At 39.1% G+C, this 18,353-nt stretch overlaps 1 protein-coding gene across 3 annotated transcripts in view; it reads right to left on the reverse strand.

Annotated features, from left to right (window-relative positions):
• The window catches only part of hsd17b3 (hydroxysteroid (17-beta) dehydrogenase 3), a 60,102-nt gene extending 42,176 nt beyond the window's left edge, over positions 1–17,926 (reverse strand). For all 3 annotated transcript variants that reach the window (XM_073071441.1, XM_073071451.1, XM_073071432.1), the window contains exons 1-8: positions 17,636–17,926; positions 15,892–15,938; positions 13,767–13,842; positions 11,883–11,990; positions 9,946–10,013; positions 8,421–8,465; positions 6,724–6,758; positions 3,987–4,068 (exon numbers count right to left, since the gene is read on the reverse strand). In XM_073071441.1, coding sequence (XP_072927542.1) covers positions 3,987–4,068; positions 6,724–6,758; positions 8,421–8,465; positions 9,946–10,013; positions 11,883–11,990; positions 13,767–13,842; positions 15,892–15,938; positions 17,636–17,768 — 594 coding nt within the window. In that variant the 5' untranslated portion in view covers positions 17,769–17,926. The remainder of the gene's footprint in view (positions 1–3,986; positions 4,069–6,723; positions 6,759–8,420; positions 8,466–9,945; positions 10,014–11,882; positions 11,991–13,766; positions 13,843–15,891; positions 15,939–17,635) is intronic.
• Positions 17,927–18,353: the final 427 nt, after the last annotated feature.

The raw sequence follows: 18,353 nt of genomic DNA on the forward strand, positions 1-18,353 counted from the left end.
CTGGTTTTGAGGGAATTTGACAAAGCATGTGAAAGATAAAAAACACCATGAAAGATTGACTGTTTGAATGTTAAGTTTAAAAGTAAAATAGAGATTAGTATTTGCACAAACTTTTGTAATGTACTATATTATAATCACGCATGTATTGGTTCACACTTTGTAATATATGCCTAAGCTAAGAACACAACACCTTGGTATTTTTGGCAAACACGAAAAATAAAAATAGGAGGTTACTAAGTTGGAGTCTGTTGTTACAGGAATTCGATATTAAAATACAACATGTAAAGGGGAGTGATAATGTTATTGCTGATTGTTTATCTAGATGTTAATTTGAACGTGTATCTGTATTATTCTTGTAGTTAAGACAACTTCTGTATTTTGTTAAACTCTGTAATTCATCATGTGCTTTATTAGTGTTGCCATTACTGTTGCTACGCTGACCATGAGTAAGAGAGACGAAAAACAGGCAAGAACATCTGCGACAGATGAGAGGGGGAGATTGCTGATTAACTGTATTGCGACTCCTTTTGAATTATTTACTGTTTCGCTGCAAGGACAATAGTTTGCTCATTAACATTCCTCAGTGGACTGTAGGAGTGGCATGATTTGATGGATAGCTGAGACCCCGTTAGTAGGGATAAAAAGACGGGTCTGGAGAGAGACCCTTCAGACACGCCAGTAGACATTGATTGAGTGTTGGAACCCACAAGAAAGGTGGGGGCTTCGGAGACCGAACCAGGAGATCGGTCAGTAAAACTCAGTGTTACAGCAAGGCCAGTGGGGACTTGTGTGTGGGTCCGCTCATGCCAGAGTGACGAGTCCACCACAGAAGAACGGTCTAGCAGAAGGACGGAGGGGTCATAGCTGAATGACCACCACAACAATGGTGCAACGGAATCAAAAGGCAACAGGAAGGTTTGCTGACTGCAACTGTTTAATCTCTTGCTCTCACTCTCTCTCTCTCCACCCCCCCCCAACGATTACAACTCAACAAGCATAACTACCTCAGCACTCATGAACTGAACTGAACTTTATATTCTATGACAATTCATTTACCTCTAGACATCGAAAGAGCTTGTTTATTATTGCTTATTATTATTATTCCTACACTTTTAGTTTTATTACTGCTACCTTGTGTTATATGTATATTTGCATTATTGATATGGTTTTACTTATTTTTATTAATAAACACCTTTAAATATAGTACCACCAGACTCCAACGGTGTCAGGCACCCAGTTACGGGGTACGTAACAGATGCAATCCTTTGAACAATATGGTCAATTATCAGGATACAAGATCAACATAGATAAAACCCAATTACCTTCATATTACTATAGCTCACCAAGAGAAATTGAAAGTAGATATCCCTGGGCATGGCACATAGGGTCTTTCAAATATTTGGTCATCATTATACCAAAAGATTTGGCAAAATTATCAGAATGTAATTATCAGCCTTTATATAAAAAAAATTAAGGAAGATATGGCAAAATGGAAGCTGATTCCTTTTCTCAGTCTCAGTTCAAGGATTGAGTCTATTAAAATGAATGTACTGCCCAGACTATTATATCTCTTTCAGACCCTACCAATAGAGATTAATCAAAATCAATTTAATTAATGGAACAAGATGCTATCAAGGTATATTTGGCAGGGTAAAAGGCCTAGAGTTCATCTCAAAACTTTGCAATTAGCAAAGGAAAAGGGGGGATGGGGCCTACCTTCTCTTAGAGATTATTATTTTGCAGTACAGTTGAGAGCTGTGATATGTTGGTGCAACCCATCATACGACACTCAATGGAAAAACATTGAGGAGCGGGTACTTCCCATCCTCATACAAGCAATTTTGGCTGATAACAACCTGCAAAGGTACATATATACTATTGATAACCCATGGGTGAAATTGACTCTTAAAATATGGAAAACTACTATAAAATATAATCTAGAGGGAGATATTGCAATTCTTAAATGGTGTGCATATGACTCAGATTTTACACCAAATAAATTGGATACTAGATTTAAGAACTGGACAGCTAAAGGAATAACAGTCCTTTGCAACATAATGAAAGAAGGAACACTGTTCAGTTTTGAAATGCTTAAAGAGAAACACTTATTAGAAAAACAAGATTTTTATTTTTTTTAAATCGGTATTTACAGATGTGACAATGTTAATAAGACACTTAAAAATGTAACCAAGGTAAATACATCTTGATAGAGCTCTTTAGAAAAGCATATAATTCAGATAATGGTAGTAGAATCATTTCAAGCATGTATAAGGGGTTGTCAAATCTTAAAACAAATTCGACTTCATACATTAAAACAAAATGGGAGCAGGAAGGAGGGATAATTATATCCGAGGAAGAATGGACAACAATATGAAGATATCAATGGAAGTGTACCAGTTCACAGAAATGGAGGGAGTTTGGATGGAAAAACTTGATAAGATATTTTATTACACCCTCTCAGAAATCCCATTATGATAGTAACCTCCGTTTGCTGGAGAAATTGTGGAAATCAAAATGCAAATCATTATCATATATTTTGGGACTGCCCCGTTATCAAAAACTATTGGAGGGGGATACACAATACCCTACAAGACATCCTTAAATGTGAAATACCCTTAGAGAGTAAGACCATATATTTTGGATACATACCTCAAGAATGGTTGAAAAGAGATAAATATTTAATTAATATTCTGTTGGTGGCTGGTAAAAAGACTCATACTAGGAAATGGTTATCACAGGAGAGCCCAAGTTTAAATACATGGATGGAAATTACGATGGACATTTACAAAATGGAGAAGATAACAGCATCTGGTAATCATAAGCTGGAACAATTTGATTCATACTGGGAAAAATGGTTTAACGACATAATGCCTCATAGGCCCGATTTTATTCTCACACATCAATGAATCTGTTGTAAAAAAGATCACTCCCTACTTGTACATAGTTCTTTCCTTTTGCTTGTTTTTTCTTTCCACTCTTTTCTATAAGTGTATACCCCAGATAAATACTTTGTGGAGATTTATGATATATATGATTATATGATATATATGTACAATGTCTGAAATACATCTTATAGAAATGTTTGTTTGATGATGAACTTCAATAAAAAAATAAATTACAAAAAAACAGGTTCCATTTCCCAATCTCCCAAATCACAGGGGCCCCGATCCCTACACTCGCTCTAAGATTACTAGTTTCAATGGGAAATCTATTATAATACTGTGTAAAAATAGTGAATTAAAATGTTTTAATAACATCTAATGATCTGACAATCTGTTATTTTGACAAGTCATGAGCATGAAGTCTTCGAAGTATTATTTAAGTTTCATGTGATATTTTTCATCAGTCCAAAGCTACAGCCAGATTTTGAAATCCAGGAAACAGTTTCAGCATGTCTTTCAGAAAGACTGAGTTAATTTTTGTTTAGAGCAAAGATAACTTAATATCCTTAAAAGTAATGTTGGTCTAACTAATTACATGGGCTGCTTCTGATATTAGAATGCAGTTATAAAGAATGATTTTACCGAATTGATTTTGGGATTTTTCTCATCTCTTTCAGGAGATTATATGGCTGGGATGGCAGGGAAGGGGAGTGAAATTAGCATTTAATTTATCCCAAACTGGAAAAAAAAAATGGAGAATTTGTTTTAAAACTAGAAACAAATTACCAATTTTACATTTGGTTTTGCTTACACTTCCTGTATATTTCTGAATCAAAATAACTTGAAATCAGAACCATTAAGTTCTTCAGAGCCGTTTCTGTTCCACTGTCACAGATTGACCAGTAGAATATCTAATTATCTGGTGATAAAGTTACCAGGACAGAGCAGTAGATTTCTGGAAAGCTCAGTCTTAATTACGCATTCAATATTCTCGCATGAATGACCACACCAAGTTCAAAACAGAGGAATGCAAAAACAAAACGACAGCTCATTTTTGAATAAAAAGAAAGCATGGTGTAAACTGTGTCAAAGTGATAAACGTACCTTAGTAGATGAGTACAGACAGTAGAGAGGACATGGGCAATTAGCACTTCCAGATGAAATGTTCAGGATCAAACCCTTTTTTCTGAAAGTATAATATATCTGAATATACAATAGTTACATGTACTTTTTTTTTTAAACAGGAATATTTCACTGTTTCAAAATATAAAAAGGCTAACATCAGATGAGATGTGGAATATCTGGTTATCTGCTGTAAAGACTTTTTCAATCCCTATCTAGAGGAGGGGGGAGAGGGGGGGAAGAGGGGGGAAGAGGGGGGAAGAGGGGGGAAGAGGGGGGAAGAGGGGGGGAGAGGGGGGGAGAGGGGGGGAGAGGGGGGGAGAGGGGGGGAGAGGGGGGGAGAGGGGGGGAGAGGGGGGGGAGAGGGGGGGAGAGGGGGGGAGAGGGGGGGAGAGGGGGGGAGAGGGGGGGAGAGGGGGGGAGAGGGGGGGAGAGGGGGGGAGAGGGGGGGAGAGGGGGGGAGAGGGGGGGAGAGGGGGGGAGAGGGGGGGAGAGGGGGGGAGAGGGGGGGAGAGGGGCTGCTTGAAAGATTAATGTTATGGTTTCTTCTGCCAGCTTGTTTACCTTTTCCCCAAGGACACTTTGCCTGCTTGTTAAGGTTCCTGCAGAAAGAGCAGGGCAGAGCCAGTTGATGGACAGCCTGTGTCCAGCATGTGGAGGTAAAAAGCAGGTCCACTGTGACACAGACAGACACACCACGAGGCACACACACTGAACGAGCTTTGTGCACCCATGTGAAGGTGGGGTTTTGGAGGATTGATTCAGGGAAATCGATCAGTGGCTCACAGTGTGAAGAGGTGCGACTGGTGGGGAATTATTCGTGTGTCCTCCCTTGCCTGGGTGATAATTCCACCACTGAAGAACGGTCGTACGTATCATGGTCATAGTTGGTGACCACAACAGTACTTCGGAAGACAATGGGACGATCGACGGCAACGGCTCACCTCTCATCACCTCTCTCTCTTTCTCTCCTCAACGTTACTCAACAAACTACCTTGACCTGAATTGAACTCCCTTCATCATATCGTAAAACTGTATCCATTTACCCCTCGGTTTGAAAGAGCCTGATTTTAGTTCCTATTTCCACACTTCTGTATATTATTGCTAACCTGTTTCATATATTTGCATTTTATAGTACTGTATTGTGTAGTTTACTAATAAACACTATTAGTTACTAGAAATACCAAATTCCAAAGTTTTTTCCATTTCTGCTGGTTCTTTAACCTGGTCACGGGGTACATGACACATGATAGTCTCGTTGGATTTTGTACTGCTCCACTAAGACATGAACTCTTATCATAAGAGTTTAAACTTTAACAGGAATCTTTCACTGTGTTTCAAAATATAAAAAGGCTAACATCAGATGAGATGTGGAATATCTGGTTATCTGCTGTAACGATTTTTTCAATCCCTATCTAGAGCAAATCCCTACCTCCTTTCACTCCACAGCTGGTTTCTCAACACGGCTACTTTGGCTAAAAATTCACTTCTCTGATGTTGCCTGATCTGCTGAATAGCTTCAACCTGTTCTCTATTTTAACATTAAATTTCCAGAATCTGCTGTATTTGACTTTGGGAAAACACTGGTGCAAGTCTGGCCATTAAAGCTCGAGACCCATGCAATGTGCTTGGCTCTTCTCTCTCAAACAGTTTGGAAAGCCAACAAGCTGCACTCTGGCTCTGTGGCAAAATACAACAAGCACAAAACAATCCAGCGTTGAAATGGGCAACCCATTCAGACATGGGCAAAGATATATCCAATCAAGTCCAATTCTCTATAATATTGTTCAAAAATTACAAAAGCACTCCTGCCAATTAATCAAGCATTGGCAATATTCTTGCAGAATTATATCTTTTAGTCAATATGCCAGACTCCACCATCATCATCCATAGATATATCCTATCCCACTGCCAGAGATGGTAGCAATGACTATTTACATTTATACAACACTTTTTAACAGCATAACATTCCAAGTCTGTCCAGCTAAGTTATTTTGAATAACATATGGAGACTTTGGACCAAAGATTTGGACAAACAAGTAGTTTTCAAGTAGAGATTTAAAGTAGGAAGAAGAGATAGAGAAGTTTTAGGAGGCAGTTCCAAAGTCTACAGCAAGAGTGGAGCAATTAACTCTTCACAAAAAGAGAGCCAAAGAGGAGGAGTATTATCATCTTAAAACTGGATTATGTTATACAGATTAGGAAGGATGAACTGATTTAAAAGCATGGAGTAAACTTTAAAAATGGAAGCATTCCTTAATTGGGCCCAGGTTAGTGAGCACAGGATGAATGATCAAACACAAGTTGGGGAATAGGGAACAAAGAGAAAATCTGCAAATGCTGGAAATTCAAGCAACACACAAAATGCTGGAGGAACTCAGCAGGCCAGGCAGCATCTATGGAAAAGAGTACAGTCGATGTTTTGTGCAGAGACCCTTCAACAGGACTGAGGACTTGGGGAATAGGGAGAGTTTTGAGTGGTCTCTAGTTTACAGAATATATAAACAGAAATAACTTAGTCACATACCACCATGGGAAAATGGGCCAAAAAGCACTCAACATTGACTCAGGACCCCATGAATTCTCATGGTATCAGGTGAATTCAGGCAAGAAAATCCTCCTGCTAATATTCACTGAATACTTTATTTAGCCCCATCAAAGGACTTAAGCTGATGGGTCTAATTAATCAATAGCACATGTTTGAAGTTTTTGGTCTTACCGTTCTCTCATCTTTGGCAGGACAATTTGAGTCATCTACAAATTACAGAAAGATATGACTACATAGTTACACTTGATTATTCCAGTTTAAAGAGTACAACTTTCTACCTTGTTCACCAAAAACTCAAACTACAAAAGTACGTACTAGTGATATTAATTTTTGTCCAATGAATATTAATATGTGCAGTTCAGTGGGGCTGATACCTCACAGCTTCAGTGAGATGGGTTAATTTCTGATCTACAGTAACAGTTGTGTAGAACTTACATCTTTACCCCGTTTTCTCTGGGAAGACTCAGGTTTCCTTCACAAAACCCCATTGCAAATGACTCCTTAAGCAGGTGGCTGAGAGGAGGGTTAGGAGATGTTAGTGGACAAGTGTGAGAGAACCAATTACAAGGAAATAAATAGGGAAATGGGACTGGTTGGTCTGTTCTGAGAGACCAGTATAAGCTTACTAATCTAAATAGCCTCCATCTGTTTCATGAATAAATATATAACATTTACCTTATTCCAAAAGTATATGTGATGGGCTAGGAATTTAGGAGGGAGATATATATTGATATATATTGTCACACGTACAAAATAAAGACCATAAGACATAGGAGCAGAACTAGGCTATTCAGTCTGTTCCGCCATTTGATCATGGCTCGTTTATTTTTCCTCTCAATCCCATTCTCCTGCCTCCTCCATATACTCTTTGAAGCCCTTACTAATCAATAACCTATACTAACTATACTAACCAATAACTTTAAATATACCCAATGGCTTGACCTCCACAGTCACCTATGGCAATGAATTCCATAGATTCACCACCCTCTGGCTAAAGAAACTCCTCTTCATCTTTTTTTTTTTAAAGGTATGTCTTTCTATTCTGAAGCTGTGCCCCCTGCTCCTAAACTCCCACACTAATGGAAACATCATCTCCATGTACACTCTATCCAAGCCTTTCAATATTTGGTAGGTTTCAACAAGATCCCCTCTGCCCATTCTTCTAAGTAAAGACTTATCAAACGCTACTCATATGATAATCTTTTCATTCCCAGATCATTCTTGTGAACCTTCTCAGGGTCCTCTCCAATGTCAGCACGTCCTTTCTTTGATATGGGGTCCAAAACTAGTCACAATACTCCAAGTGTGGTGTGACCAATGCCTTATAAAGCCTCAGCATTGCACCCTTGTTTTTATATTGAAATGAATGGCAGCATTGCGTTTTCCTTCCTTACTACCAGCTCAACCTGCAGGTTTTCCTTTAGGGGATCCTGCACTCGAACTCCCAAGTCCCTTTGCATCTCCAGTTTCAGAAGTTGCTCCCCATATAGAAAATACTAAATGTCTGTATTCCTTCTACCAACATGCATGACAATACACTTCCTTTTCATCTGCCACTGTTTTGCCTTTATTCCCACCCTCTGCTTTCTGTAAGTCAGCCAATTCTGGTATTTCTTCTTAAGTACCATGGGTTCTTATCTTGCTCAGCAGCCTCATATGCAGCTGTTTGTCAAAGGCCTTCTGAAAATCTAAGTAACATCTATTGACTTTCCTTTGTCTATCCTACTTGTTATTTCCTCAGACTTCCAGCAGACTCCAAAAGACCTATTTCTATGCAGTATGATGCTATTTACTCAGATACTACTTTCATCTGTTCTAGAGTCATGCATTCATTTAAAAAATAAATTTACCAGTGGAAGATTACATACCTTGACCACAGCTACCACATTAACAGAAATCATATCATTGACAGTCTAATGTACAAAGACAAAAGAATATTACTAATACTGTAACATAGCAATAATAAGTTTCTTGAAACAAGTTTTAATTATCCATACAACAAAACTAACTTTGGGTTCTCATAAAATTATACTGTATAAAATTAATTATAATACATAGTTGGTTTGAAAGTAGCCTTTCCATGGTGAAACTACACGCCATTTAATATAATGGCCTGAGGGCAGAGGATTAGAGACAGGGAGGTGATACAATTCTGCCACAAAGCAGGATGTCAGCAGTTAAGTTTAACAATTTTCAATGTAATGATTATGATTGTGAAAAATCAGATAGTGCATTCGGAATATTATCAAAAATATTTATTTTTTTAATTTAAAAAATTCTCTATTCATTGGAGCGTAGAAGGTTGAGGGGGGATTTGATCAAGGTATTTAAAATGTTGAGAGGGATAGATAGAGTTGACGTGAATAGGCTGTTTCCATTGAGAGTAGGGGAGATTCAAACGAGAGGACATGATTTGAGAGTTAGGGGGCAAAAGTTTAAGGGAAACACGAGGGGGTATTTCTTTAATCAGAGAGTGATAGCTGTGTGGAATGAGCTTCCTGTAGAAGTAGTAGAGGCCAGTTCAGTTGTGTCATTTAAGGTAAAATTGGATAGGTATATGGACAGGAAAGGAGTGGAGGGTTATGGGCTGAGTGCGGGTAGGTGGGACTAGGTGAGATTAAGAGTTCGGCATGGACTAGGAGGGCCGGAATGGCCTGTTTCCGTACTGTGATTGTTATATGGTTATATGGTTAAAAACAATAATTAGATAGCAACATGAAAAGAAACCAATTTACATTGGAGTCTGCTAATACTTTCTCCTAACGTAGATCATATTAATGTAATTAATAATATGGTCCATTTTCTCCACTTCAAATTCACTCCCCTTAAGATCTAGATCTGTTGGGCCATGGGGCCACTGGCATCAGTGGCCTTCCATTCCCTCACAGAGTTAATTCGATTTATGGCATCCTGTCAGCAAGCGGTGAAATTGGACAAGGGAAAATGCACAGGAGCAAAGGAAGCTCAACAGGTTCTTCCACTGGCACGCTGCCAGGAATTTACTTCTATCCATTGCCACGTCTGCCTCTGCCAACATTCCAGGCTCCAACCTTGATGTCTCATTAATATTGGGGATTGCAGGATGCCTTTTATCTCAGGTACCAATGAATTTGAAGGAGAGGTAGTACTGTATATTGCAATTGCTAGCAAGCTACTGAGAGCAAATACTGGAGGAAGAAAATGAGCTCTTGAGAATCTCTCCTTTACAAGACCTTAATTTCTGGACCAATGGAAGTTCAGCAAGAATCTCTTTTTGACTTGAAGATCACATATTATCTTTGCTATTTGAGCTATCATGTATTAGTATATTCAGTGATTATGCATATATGAAAAAGAGAATCTCTGCTTTAAAATACAGTCATTTTCTGTATACTGAATAAAATAGTCATGTACCTTATCCGGGTCGTTCATTTCGAGAAATCTACATGGGTGTGATTCCTGTATTATTCCAACATTATTTACTGTAAGAAAAAAGTAGTAGTGTTTTCTTTTAAAATAGATACAGATCATGCAATTTTGTATGTACATCTATCCATCCATTCAGCCTCAAAATAGGCCTTTCTATCCCACCTTGCCCATGTTGACCACGATCCCCATCTGTGCTAATCTCATTTGCCTGAATGAGATCTGTATCCCCTGCACATTCCTTATCCAAGTACCAGTCCAAATGCCTCTTAAATATTGTAATAGTATCTGCCTTCACTGTCTTTTTCAGCAGTTCCTCTCTCTAAATGCAAAACTTAGTGTTCAGATCTTTAACTTTCTCCCTTCTCACCTCAAACCTGAGCCCTCTAGTTTAAGGGGAATATCTTTGTATAATTTACAAACTCAAATTCAGTCTGGACAGAAGGTGTGCACAACTAGGATACTAACCAACCAGTTTATGATAGAGCCAATCACCATGTTAGACAAAGCTGAATCATTGCACCATCACTTCCCTTAATCACAGCATGTACCTCACCCTGAATAACAGAACTGGCAAACATGGTTCACTTTACACACCTCAAGAGCCACCTCACTGTGAATGCAGACATCAGTGAATAAATTAACTATTTCCATCAATGTGCTAGTAAAGCCTTTGGCTAACTGAGGAAAAGATATTTGAAGATCAAGGGCTCAGACGTGGAGCAAAATTTATAGTCTACAGCGCAGCAATGATCTCTATCCTCCGATACCTTTCTAAGGCTAGGACCTCCTACAGCAGACATCAGATGGCTCTGGAAAGATACTATTAACATAATCTCCACAAAACCCTTGAGCTCTGACAGAAACAGGCAATATCGTTACAGAACTCACCAATTATTGGCAATCAATTATGGGGATAGTGGGATGGTTATCAGCATCTTTTGGGCAGATAGATCAATCATTTGCAGCGTCAGAAAGCAATTACTTTACAGTATTGTGTTGAGTTTTGTCGTACTGAAAATGAGAGTTGCTCTGGCCACGTCACCAACCAACTGAACCACTGACAACTCATTCTCATTCGTGAATTACACTTTATTTACTTGTGCACAAGGAGAACAGCTCAGACAAGGTCACTGAACTGCTCTGAAGCTTGAACAAAGAAATACCATTTTTTTTATACAGAAATTGACTAGCTGGTTGCAGATATTGATCAATTGGGAACCTTGTGTATGTTCAAATTCATTATTTGCATCATCAATGACTACTCTATGATAATACAGGTGTTACTAGCCAAAGGAAACTACAAGCTAATAGCCAATAATGCCCTAGAGTTGCCCCAATAGTCAGTGTATGCCTTGTACTTCTGTTTGCATACTTGGAATGCCAAATGGCCTTACATCCCATGCTGTGCAAAGGGGCACTATGGTCTCAAGGACCTTTCTCACATTGGATGATCCGCACAGTCTGTAAGCTATCCTTGCCTGCATATTATCTTAACCCTTGCCTTGCCACAACATCCACAGCCTCAGAATTGCTCATCTTCACCAAGCTCTTCACAAATGAAAAACCCAGTAACTGGATGCGATAGAAGGTTGTGCTATTTTGTCACCCAGTACAAATTTTACCCCGGTTTCCATTTGACCTATGCAGTCATTTTCATAAATATCTGTGCTACAACTGAAATCAAGAATAACTTTCACCTTCAGACTCTAGTTTCTCCATGAAATTCTAAAAATCACTTCTCCACTTTCTCACTTACATTTTTAAAAAATGATAAACCACTTAGGTCACTCCTCTTAGCTCTAATTCCAGTTTCTAGTAACATACATGAATTCACAATATGAAGCCAATTTTGTACTGAGAATCAGCACCCACAATCCAAAGCAAGAGAGTATCGTGTCAAAGAGTAAATTGTTTTTACTTACTCAGGATCCCAATATCAAGGCCTCTCAGATTTTTTTCAATGTGCTGATAAATGTCTGTATTAATAAAGTTTGCCTGAATTATTTTTACATTTCTTCCTGTGGCTTGCTCTGTCAAGAAGATGGAAAAATAAATCACTGAAATAAAGTGATAAAAATCACTCTGGGCTCAACCAAATTTTATTAAACACAACATTATCATATTACTTGATTCCATTGCAGTAATCAATCTTATATTGTCAGGATTACTCATGATGGCACTTGTTAGCAATTTTTACATTCTTATAAACAAGTATGTCTTAATGGTAAATACTTGTTTTCAAATATTTCACATTGATAGTCTGAGAAGCCTGTTGGTTATCTTTCAAAGAAATACCTTCTCTGTTCAATATAGCTACTATCAATGTATTCCCATCATTTCCAATCAATATACTTCCTATCTCAGCTACAAAACACATTCCCATCAGTAACCATTTCCTTTGATGTGATTTCTGAATAGAAAGTTAATAGGCTATAAATTCTATGGCTGCCTGCAGGTGCGCTATGAACAGTTTTTTTAGTTTAAATTTTTTTTTCAGTTCTCAAGTGTATGTTGGAACATGCTTGTTATGACTACACACTCCTTTCTTGGGAAGATGCAATGCTTCAAAATCTGCTCCATCCCCAGATTTCATATTCTACCATCAAAAATGCTCCAGTGTTTTTTTTTTGCCTGACCAAAATATGACATGGATCATCTGCTGTACCATTCTGATGATGCAGCAATGCCAGAAGTCAGGAGCAATACCTTCCGTGATTATATTTTTGTTCCAAACACTGGACCAGAATAAGTAGAAGCTAAGCTTGTAAGCACAGAATGACAAAGAAATATAGCATCATAAGCAAATGAAAAGGCAATATAGGCTCTGGGATGATGCCAAAAATGATTCAAGGATTACTGGAAGGTTGCTTAGATTGAATGCAGGGGCACAGGGATGGGAGAACCATAGAACATTACAGCACAGAAACAGGCCTTTTGGCCCTTCTTGGCTGTGCCGAACCATTTTTCTGCCTAGTCCCAGTGACCTGCACCTGGGCCATATCCCTCCAAACCCCTCTCAACCCGAGAGTTTCTGGTTGTGCTCTTACTTGTAAAAATTAAGTAGAATTTATATTTGTTTTTCTTGTGCAGGTTGCCTATCTAATCTTATGTGCCTGAGATATTTCTGCAAGTATGTTTTTCATTGCACCTGTGCATGCATGTACCATTATGTAAACTGAGGTTAAGCCCAATTTTTGTCCGTCTGCTTAGCCTTCTATTCCAGCCAGCCAACAGTGGGAGTTCTGAATCAAAAGGCCATTTCCAGTATAATTTTGAAGTTGTCGAAAGCTATACGACTTTTTCAAAGCAGTTGATGCTCAGGTTTTCAACCCACAAAATATTCCGTTATTAAGTGGGTCCTCCTATCAAGCTGGCAAATGTTCTTACTCACAAACAAGAGAAAATCTGCAGGTGCTGGAAATCAAAGATTTCAATGTCTTCCAAATAAATCTCAGAATTTTGAACAATATGATTTTTAAAGTTCCTTAAAATAATCCACAATTGTAAATATATCAAAGAAGAACTATAAGGCTTTTGATCTGGAATGTTAACTCTTTTTTCTTCCACGGATGATTCCTGATCTGCTGAGTGCTCTCTGCTTTAACTGTCTATATCTCAGATTTCCAGCATCCACAGTTTTTGATTTTCAATAAATTCATTATGATCCCTACTAGACATAACTAAGCCTCGACTTTTCCATGATTTGTCCAGAGTTTCTGTCACTCATTCATCACAGTTGCAGAGAAAAACTAAAAAAAATTCCCAATGTTGACACTTAATTGAAAAACTGAAAATTGTGATCTTACCGATTTCATTTGCAACCTTTTGTAACTTCTCTGTAGACCTGCTTATGAGTAATATGTTTAAACCACGCCTGGCCAGCTATAGCAATGAGAGAACAAAAATAAAATCATCCCACTGTATTGTAAAAAAAAGAGTAAAGTTCTGTTAATATTTATCAGTTATAGATGGATAAAAATTGATAGAAATTCTATCTGAAAGAGCCATGCTACAAGGATTCAGAAGTAAATACCCAAAGGTAAATCAGTATAGTAGCGTAGAAATTAGCCTAATGATATTACAGAACCAATGACTGAGGTTCAATTCCTTCACTGTCTGTAAGTAGTTGTTTGTTTTCCCTGTGACCATGAGTTTTTCCCTCCTGTTTCCTCCCACATTGTAAAGATGTACAGGTTACTAGGTGAATTGGTCATATGGGTGTAATTAGGCAGCATGGGCTCAAAGGCTGGAAGGGCCTGTTACTGTGCTGTACCTCTAAATGATATAAAAATAAATTATTCACACAGTCAGGACTTTCACTGACCTAGGAGTGCATTGCTAATGAGAGAGGGAAAATGCATGCAAGGGAAATTTTATATTTCCATTCCATTTAAATTGAATTGGTGCATAATAATTGTAGAACTATAATTCAGAAAGCTCCTGGAGACCGTTTGTCATCTCCAATTATCTGGACTCTTACAACTTATGCTCATCCATCAATCACATTTCACTTACTTGTGCACCAGAGGGGACAGTCCCTGTCACTGGACTGCTCTGAAGTTTGAACAAAGCTATTCCATCTTTATACAGAAATTAACAAATTGAATATAGATAATGACCAATTGGAAACCTTGTGCATAATCAATTAACAATCACACTACAATAATACAGGATTCTACGGCCAATAGGTGGGAGAAAAGTTTCCAAGTGTCTAGTTTCTGTCCACACAGTACACAGATTCATTTATTTATCCCATGTACATCAAAGTGTAGTGTTTGCATGAACAACCAACACTGCCAAAATAGAAACTACAAGCTCATGACCAATAATACTTTGGAGTTAGTGAAGTGATTGTCCAACAATTAATAAGTCAGACAGTATCTATGGAGAGGAATAAGCAGACAACATTTCAGGCCAATACCTGTCTTCTAGATTGGAAAGGAAGGGGGCAGGCACCAGAATGAGAAGGTGGGGGGGGGGGGGGCGGAAGAGTAATACAACCAAGCAGGTGATACCCGAGACCAGGTGAGGGGAAAGGTGGATAGGTAAAGGAGGGCATGAAGTCAGAAGCTGGGGGAGGGGAGGTGACATGTGGAACAGGTAAAGGACTGAAAATGAGGAATTTAACAGGAGAGGGCAGTGGACCATGGAAGAAAGGGAAGGAGGAAAGTAACAAGAGGGAGGAGATGGGCAGGTGAGGAAAAGAGAAGTGCTGAGAGGAAAGGCTTCTGCCCTTTCTTTTCCAGTCCTGATGAAGGGTCCAGGCCTGAAATGTCAACTGTTTATTCACCTCCATAGATGCTGCCTGACTTGATGAGTTCCTCCAGCATTTTGTGTGCGTGCGTGCACGCTTGGCATTCTTTGTTTGCATCCTTATATTGTGTTGTTAAGTCAATTGATCACATATCTCATGTTGTGCAAAGGGTGGCTGGTCTCCTCCAAGAATTTGTCTCACCTGACATAATCGCACACTGTCTGTAAACTATCCTTATCACAATCAACTTGCCAAAATATGAACATGCTAAACAGCTTGTCTGGCCTTTGAATCATTAGACAAGACTGAAAAAGCAGGCTAGAATAACGATGTGGAGCTCTCTACAAATAGCTCTCCAACACGAGTCCCTCCATGTTTAGTGGGCAATATCGTCAAGTTGCACTTTCCATATTTCGAACTAATCCACATCAACCATGACATTTCTCATGGTTCAGTCAGAGTGATCTGGACCTTCACTCATAGTACAGATTCTGAAAGCAAATCATCCTCAGTCTTATGAAAAAAGGCATTGACTCAACCTTAATGCATCAATTTATGAAGAAATGGCCTGAAATCTTTGCACACAAATATAATCAGGGAGTAATCAGAATCAGAAGAAATATACAAAGATTTACATATTATAAGGTGCATTATGAAGTAGTCCTGGCAAATCTTACCTCATGTGCATATGCTTTTCCAATACCATCTGTTGCGCCAGTGATAACTGAAAATATAATTAAAAGCCATGTATAGTAGGTGAACTTAAATACCACTTTCCTGAAACTACTTTTGTCCCAAAAGGCAAATAAACTGACTGATCACTCACAATTAACAACTAAGGTAGGAGAGAATCACCCACCTTCTTGATTCTTAACATTGATTTGTCCCTGTGGAGTTCTGCATAAAGTGAGCATTAGGAGATGACATTGTGATAGGAAGGAGTTAGAGGCTGTCAGTTTCTTTGTAAAATATAACTTCCCCTTATTTGCTGCTTGTCTTTTTGGTTATTTAGGTGTTGAGTTAAAACTTTATGGTGGAGCTTTTCCCTAAATGAATTTTATTTCCACATATAAATGTTTCTATTATCTACAGCTCCCTTTCTATTCGGGCTGTGATCCATCATTTTGCGATGTATGTGCTCTTTTCTGCCCGATTTATTCACTACATTTTTTTTTAAATTTCTCTAAGTGGAGCATTCGCATGCAATTCTAAAAACTAGTACTGCAGCATAGCCTTCACTAATCAGGGAACTTGAGCTAGCCAGAAACACGGCGAGACTGGTAATGTGGATCGTTTTATTATGTAATGTGTTGCATTTTTCAATGAGTCCGATAGTCGTTGAGAACTTGCTCAGATCTCTCTGAAGCTGGATTTCAGTGTTGGGGATTCAGTCACCAAACTGAACAGGAATTAGTTATACTTTTTATTTATGGTATTTGTTATATAGTCAGAAAAGTCTTCGAACGGTACAAAATCTAGTTATAAGGTCATGTTTGAATATCCGTGAATTATATCAGGTAAAATAGTTATTTATCATTAACAAGTTTGGCATTGTACTACCTTCCCGTAGCAGTTCGTGTACTTCCGTAATGCTTTCTGGCAAGGAGCTGAACATTTCGATTGTGGTAGTGCCTGATCAGAACGTATTTCCTACACAGTATCTTACATGCCTGTTGTCCTGTTAGTCAAGAAAGTGGATTTATAGATTGCCGTGAGGGTGAACATCTCAGGCAAGTGTTTAAACTCCAGCTGGAGATAGTTTTGAGTTGGTTTTCATTTATATGACACATTTCAATCCCAGAATATCCAAATGCAGTCTACAGTCTGCTAAATTCTTCTGTTCTGAAGTATAGTACATCTGAGGCACTCTAGGAAAAAGAGGAAGGTAACTTGCGGTGCAGGGATACCAGTTGCGCTCCTAAATCCCGAAACGCTCGCAACCTGACTCCAGACCCCGCATCGCGACGCGGAAGTTTTCAGAACCAAAAAGCCAGCTAAATACAACAGTGCGGAGATAATGGTCTATTGAACAATTTGAAGAATGCTTCTCCCGGTACCCTTTGCTGTTCTTCTGTCACTGCCGGGCCCCTAGCTCCGCAAAAAAATACCGTATCTGCCGTAGCACAACAACACAAGAACGCTGTCAATCCAAATCCTACCACTGTGAACACTTGCATTCTTTCCCTAAAGAAGAAAGCACCATTTCGGATCTTATTGCTCCAAGGTTAAATGTCACCAAGAAACGCGATTGCTGTCGCCGTTAGTGGTAATCCCCCCTTGTCCATTCCCAAACAAAACGTGAGAATTTCCTAATGCCACTAGGACGACAGATCTTTCAGTAACTTTGCTACCATTTTGCAAAACTGTGTTAGATTAACAAGTATTCAACCTTCTTTAAAAAAAAAATTCTGCTAATCTTACCTGCCCATTCCCCCATGGAAGTGAAGAAAGAGTTTGGTACCCCATGCCATTTGGTGAGTAGGAAATATCTAAGGCATTTCTGAAGGGGTATTAAAATAACTAGAATCCCGATGAGAACCAAGAGCTCTTCCATCTCAGCAGTGAATCAACGGCAGGCACTACTAATTGTTCGATAAATTCAAGGCGAGTTGAAAATTCTCAGATTACGTAAATCATCCGTGGCCTCGAACGAACATCTGGGAGAATTCAGTGCGTCAGGTAGCATGTGTGGAAGAAAATGGACCGTCGATGTTTCAGCTGGAGCATAAAGAAGGGCTGGATCAAGTGCTGGCAAGCGATAAGCAACTCCAGGCGAGGGCGAGTGATAGCAGATGGAGGAGGAGTTAAGCAAATAGAAGGGTGAGTGGGCAGAAGGCAAAGGTGACAAAGGGCTGCCAATGATGGAATCTGACCGGAAAGGAAAGAAGAACGTGGAATCGAGTAAGGGAGGTGACATGGGCAGGTGGGAATACTGCGGCCCGGGAGAAATGGGAGAAGTGAGTGGGTGAGGAGACGAGAGAAACTGAATGAGGACGTATCCGATGTTTGGGTCCAGAGAAGTCTACAGAAAGTACTGGATACATCCCAGTCTATCACAGGCAAAGCCCTCCCCTCGATTGAGAACACTTACAAGGAGCAACGGTCATCAGGACCCAGGCCATGCTCTTTTCTCACTACC

This window comes from Hemitrygon akajei, chromosome 2, assembly GCF_048418815.1.
Source record: "Hemitrygon akajei chromosome 2, sHemAka1.3, whole genome shotgun sequence".
Classification (NCBI taxonomy): Eukaryota; Metazoa; Chordata; class Chondrichthyes; order Myliobatiformes; family Dasyatidae; genus Hemitrygon; species Hemitrygon akajei.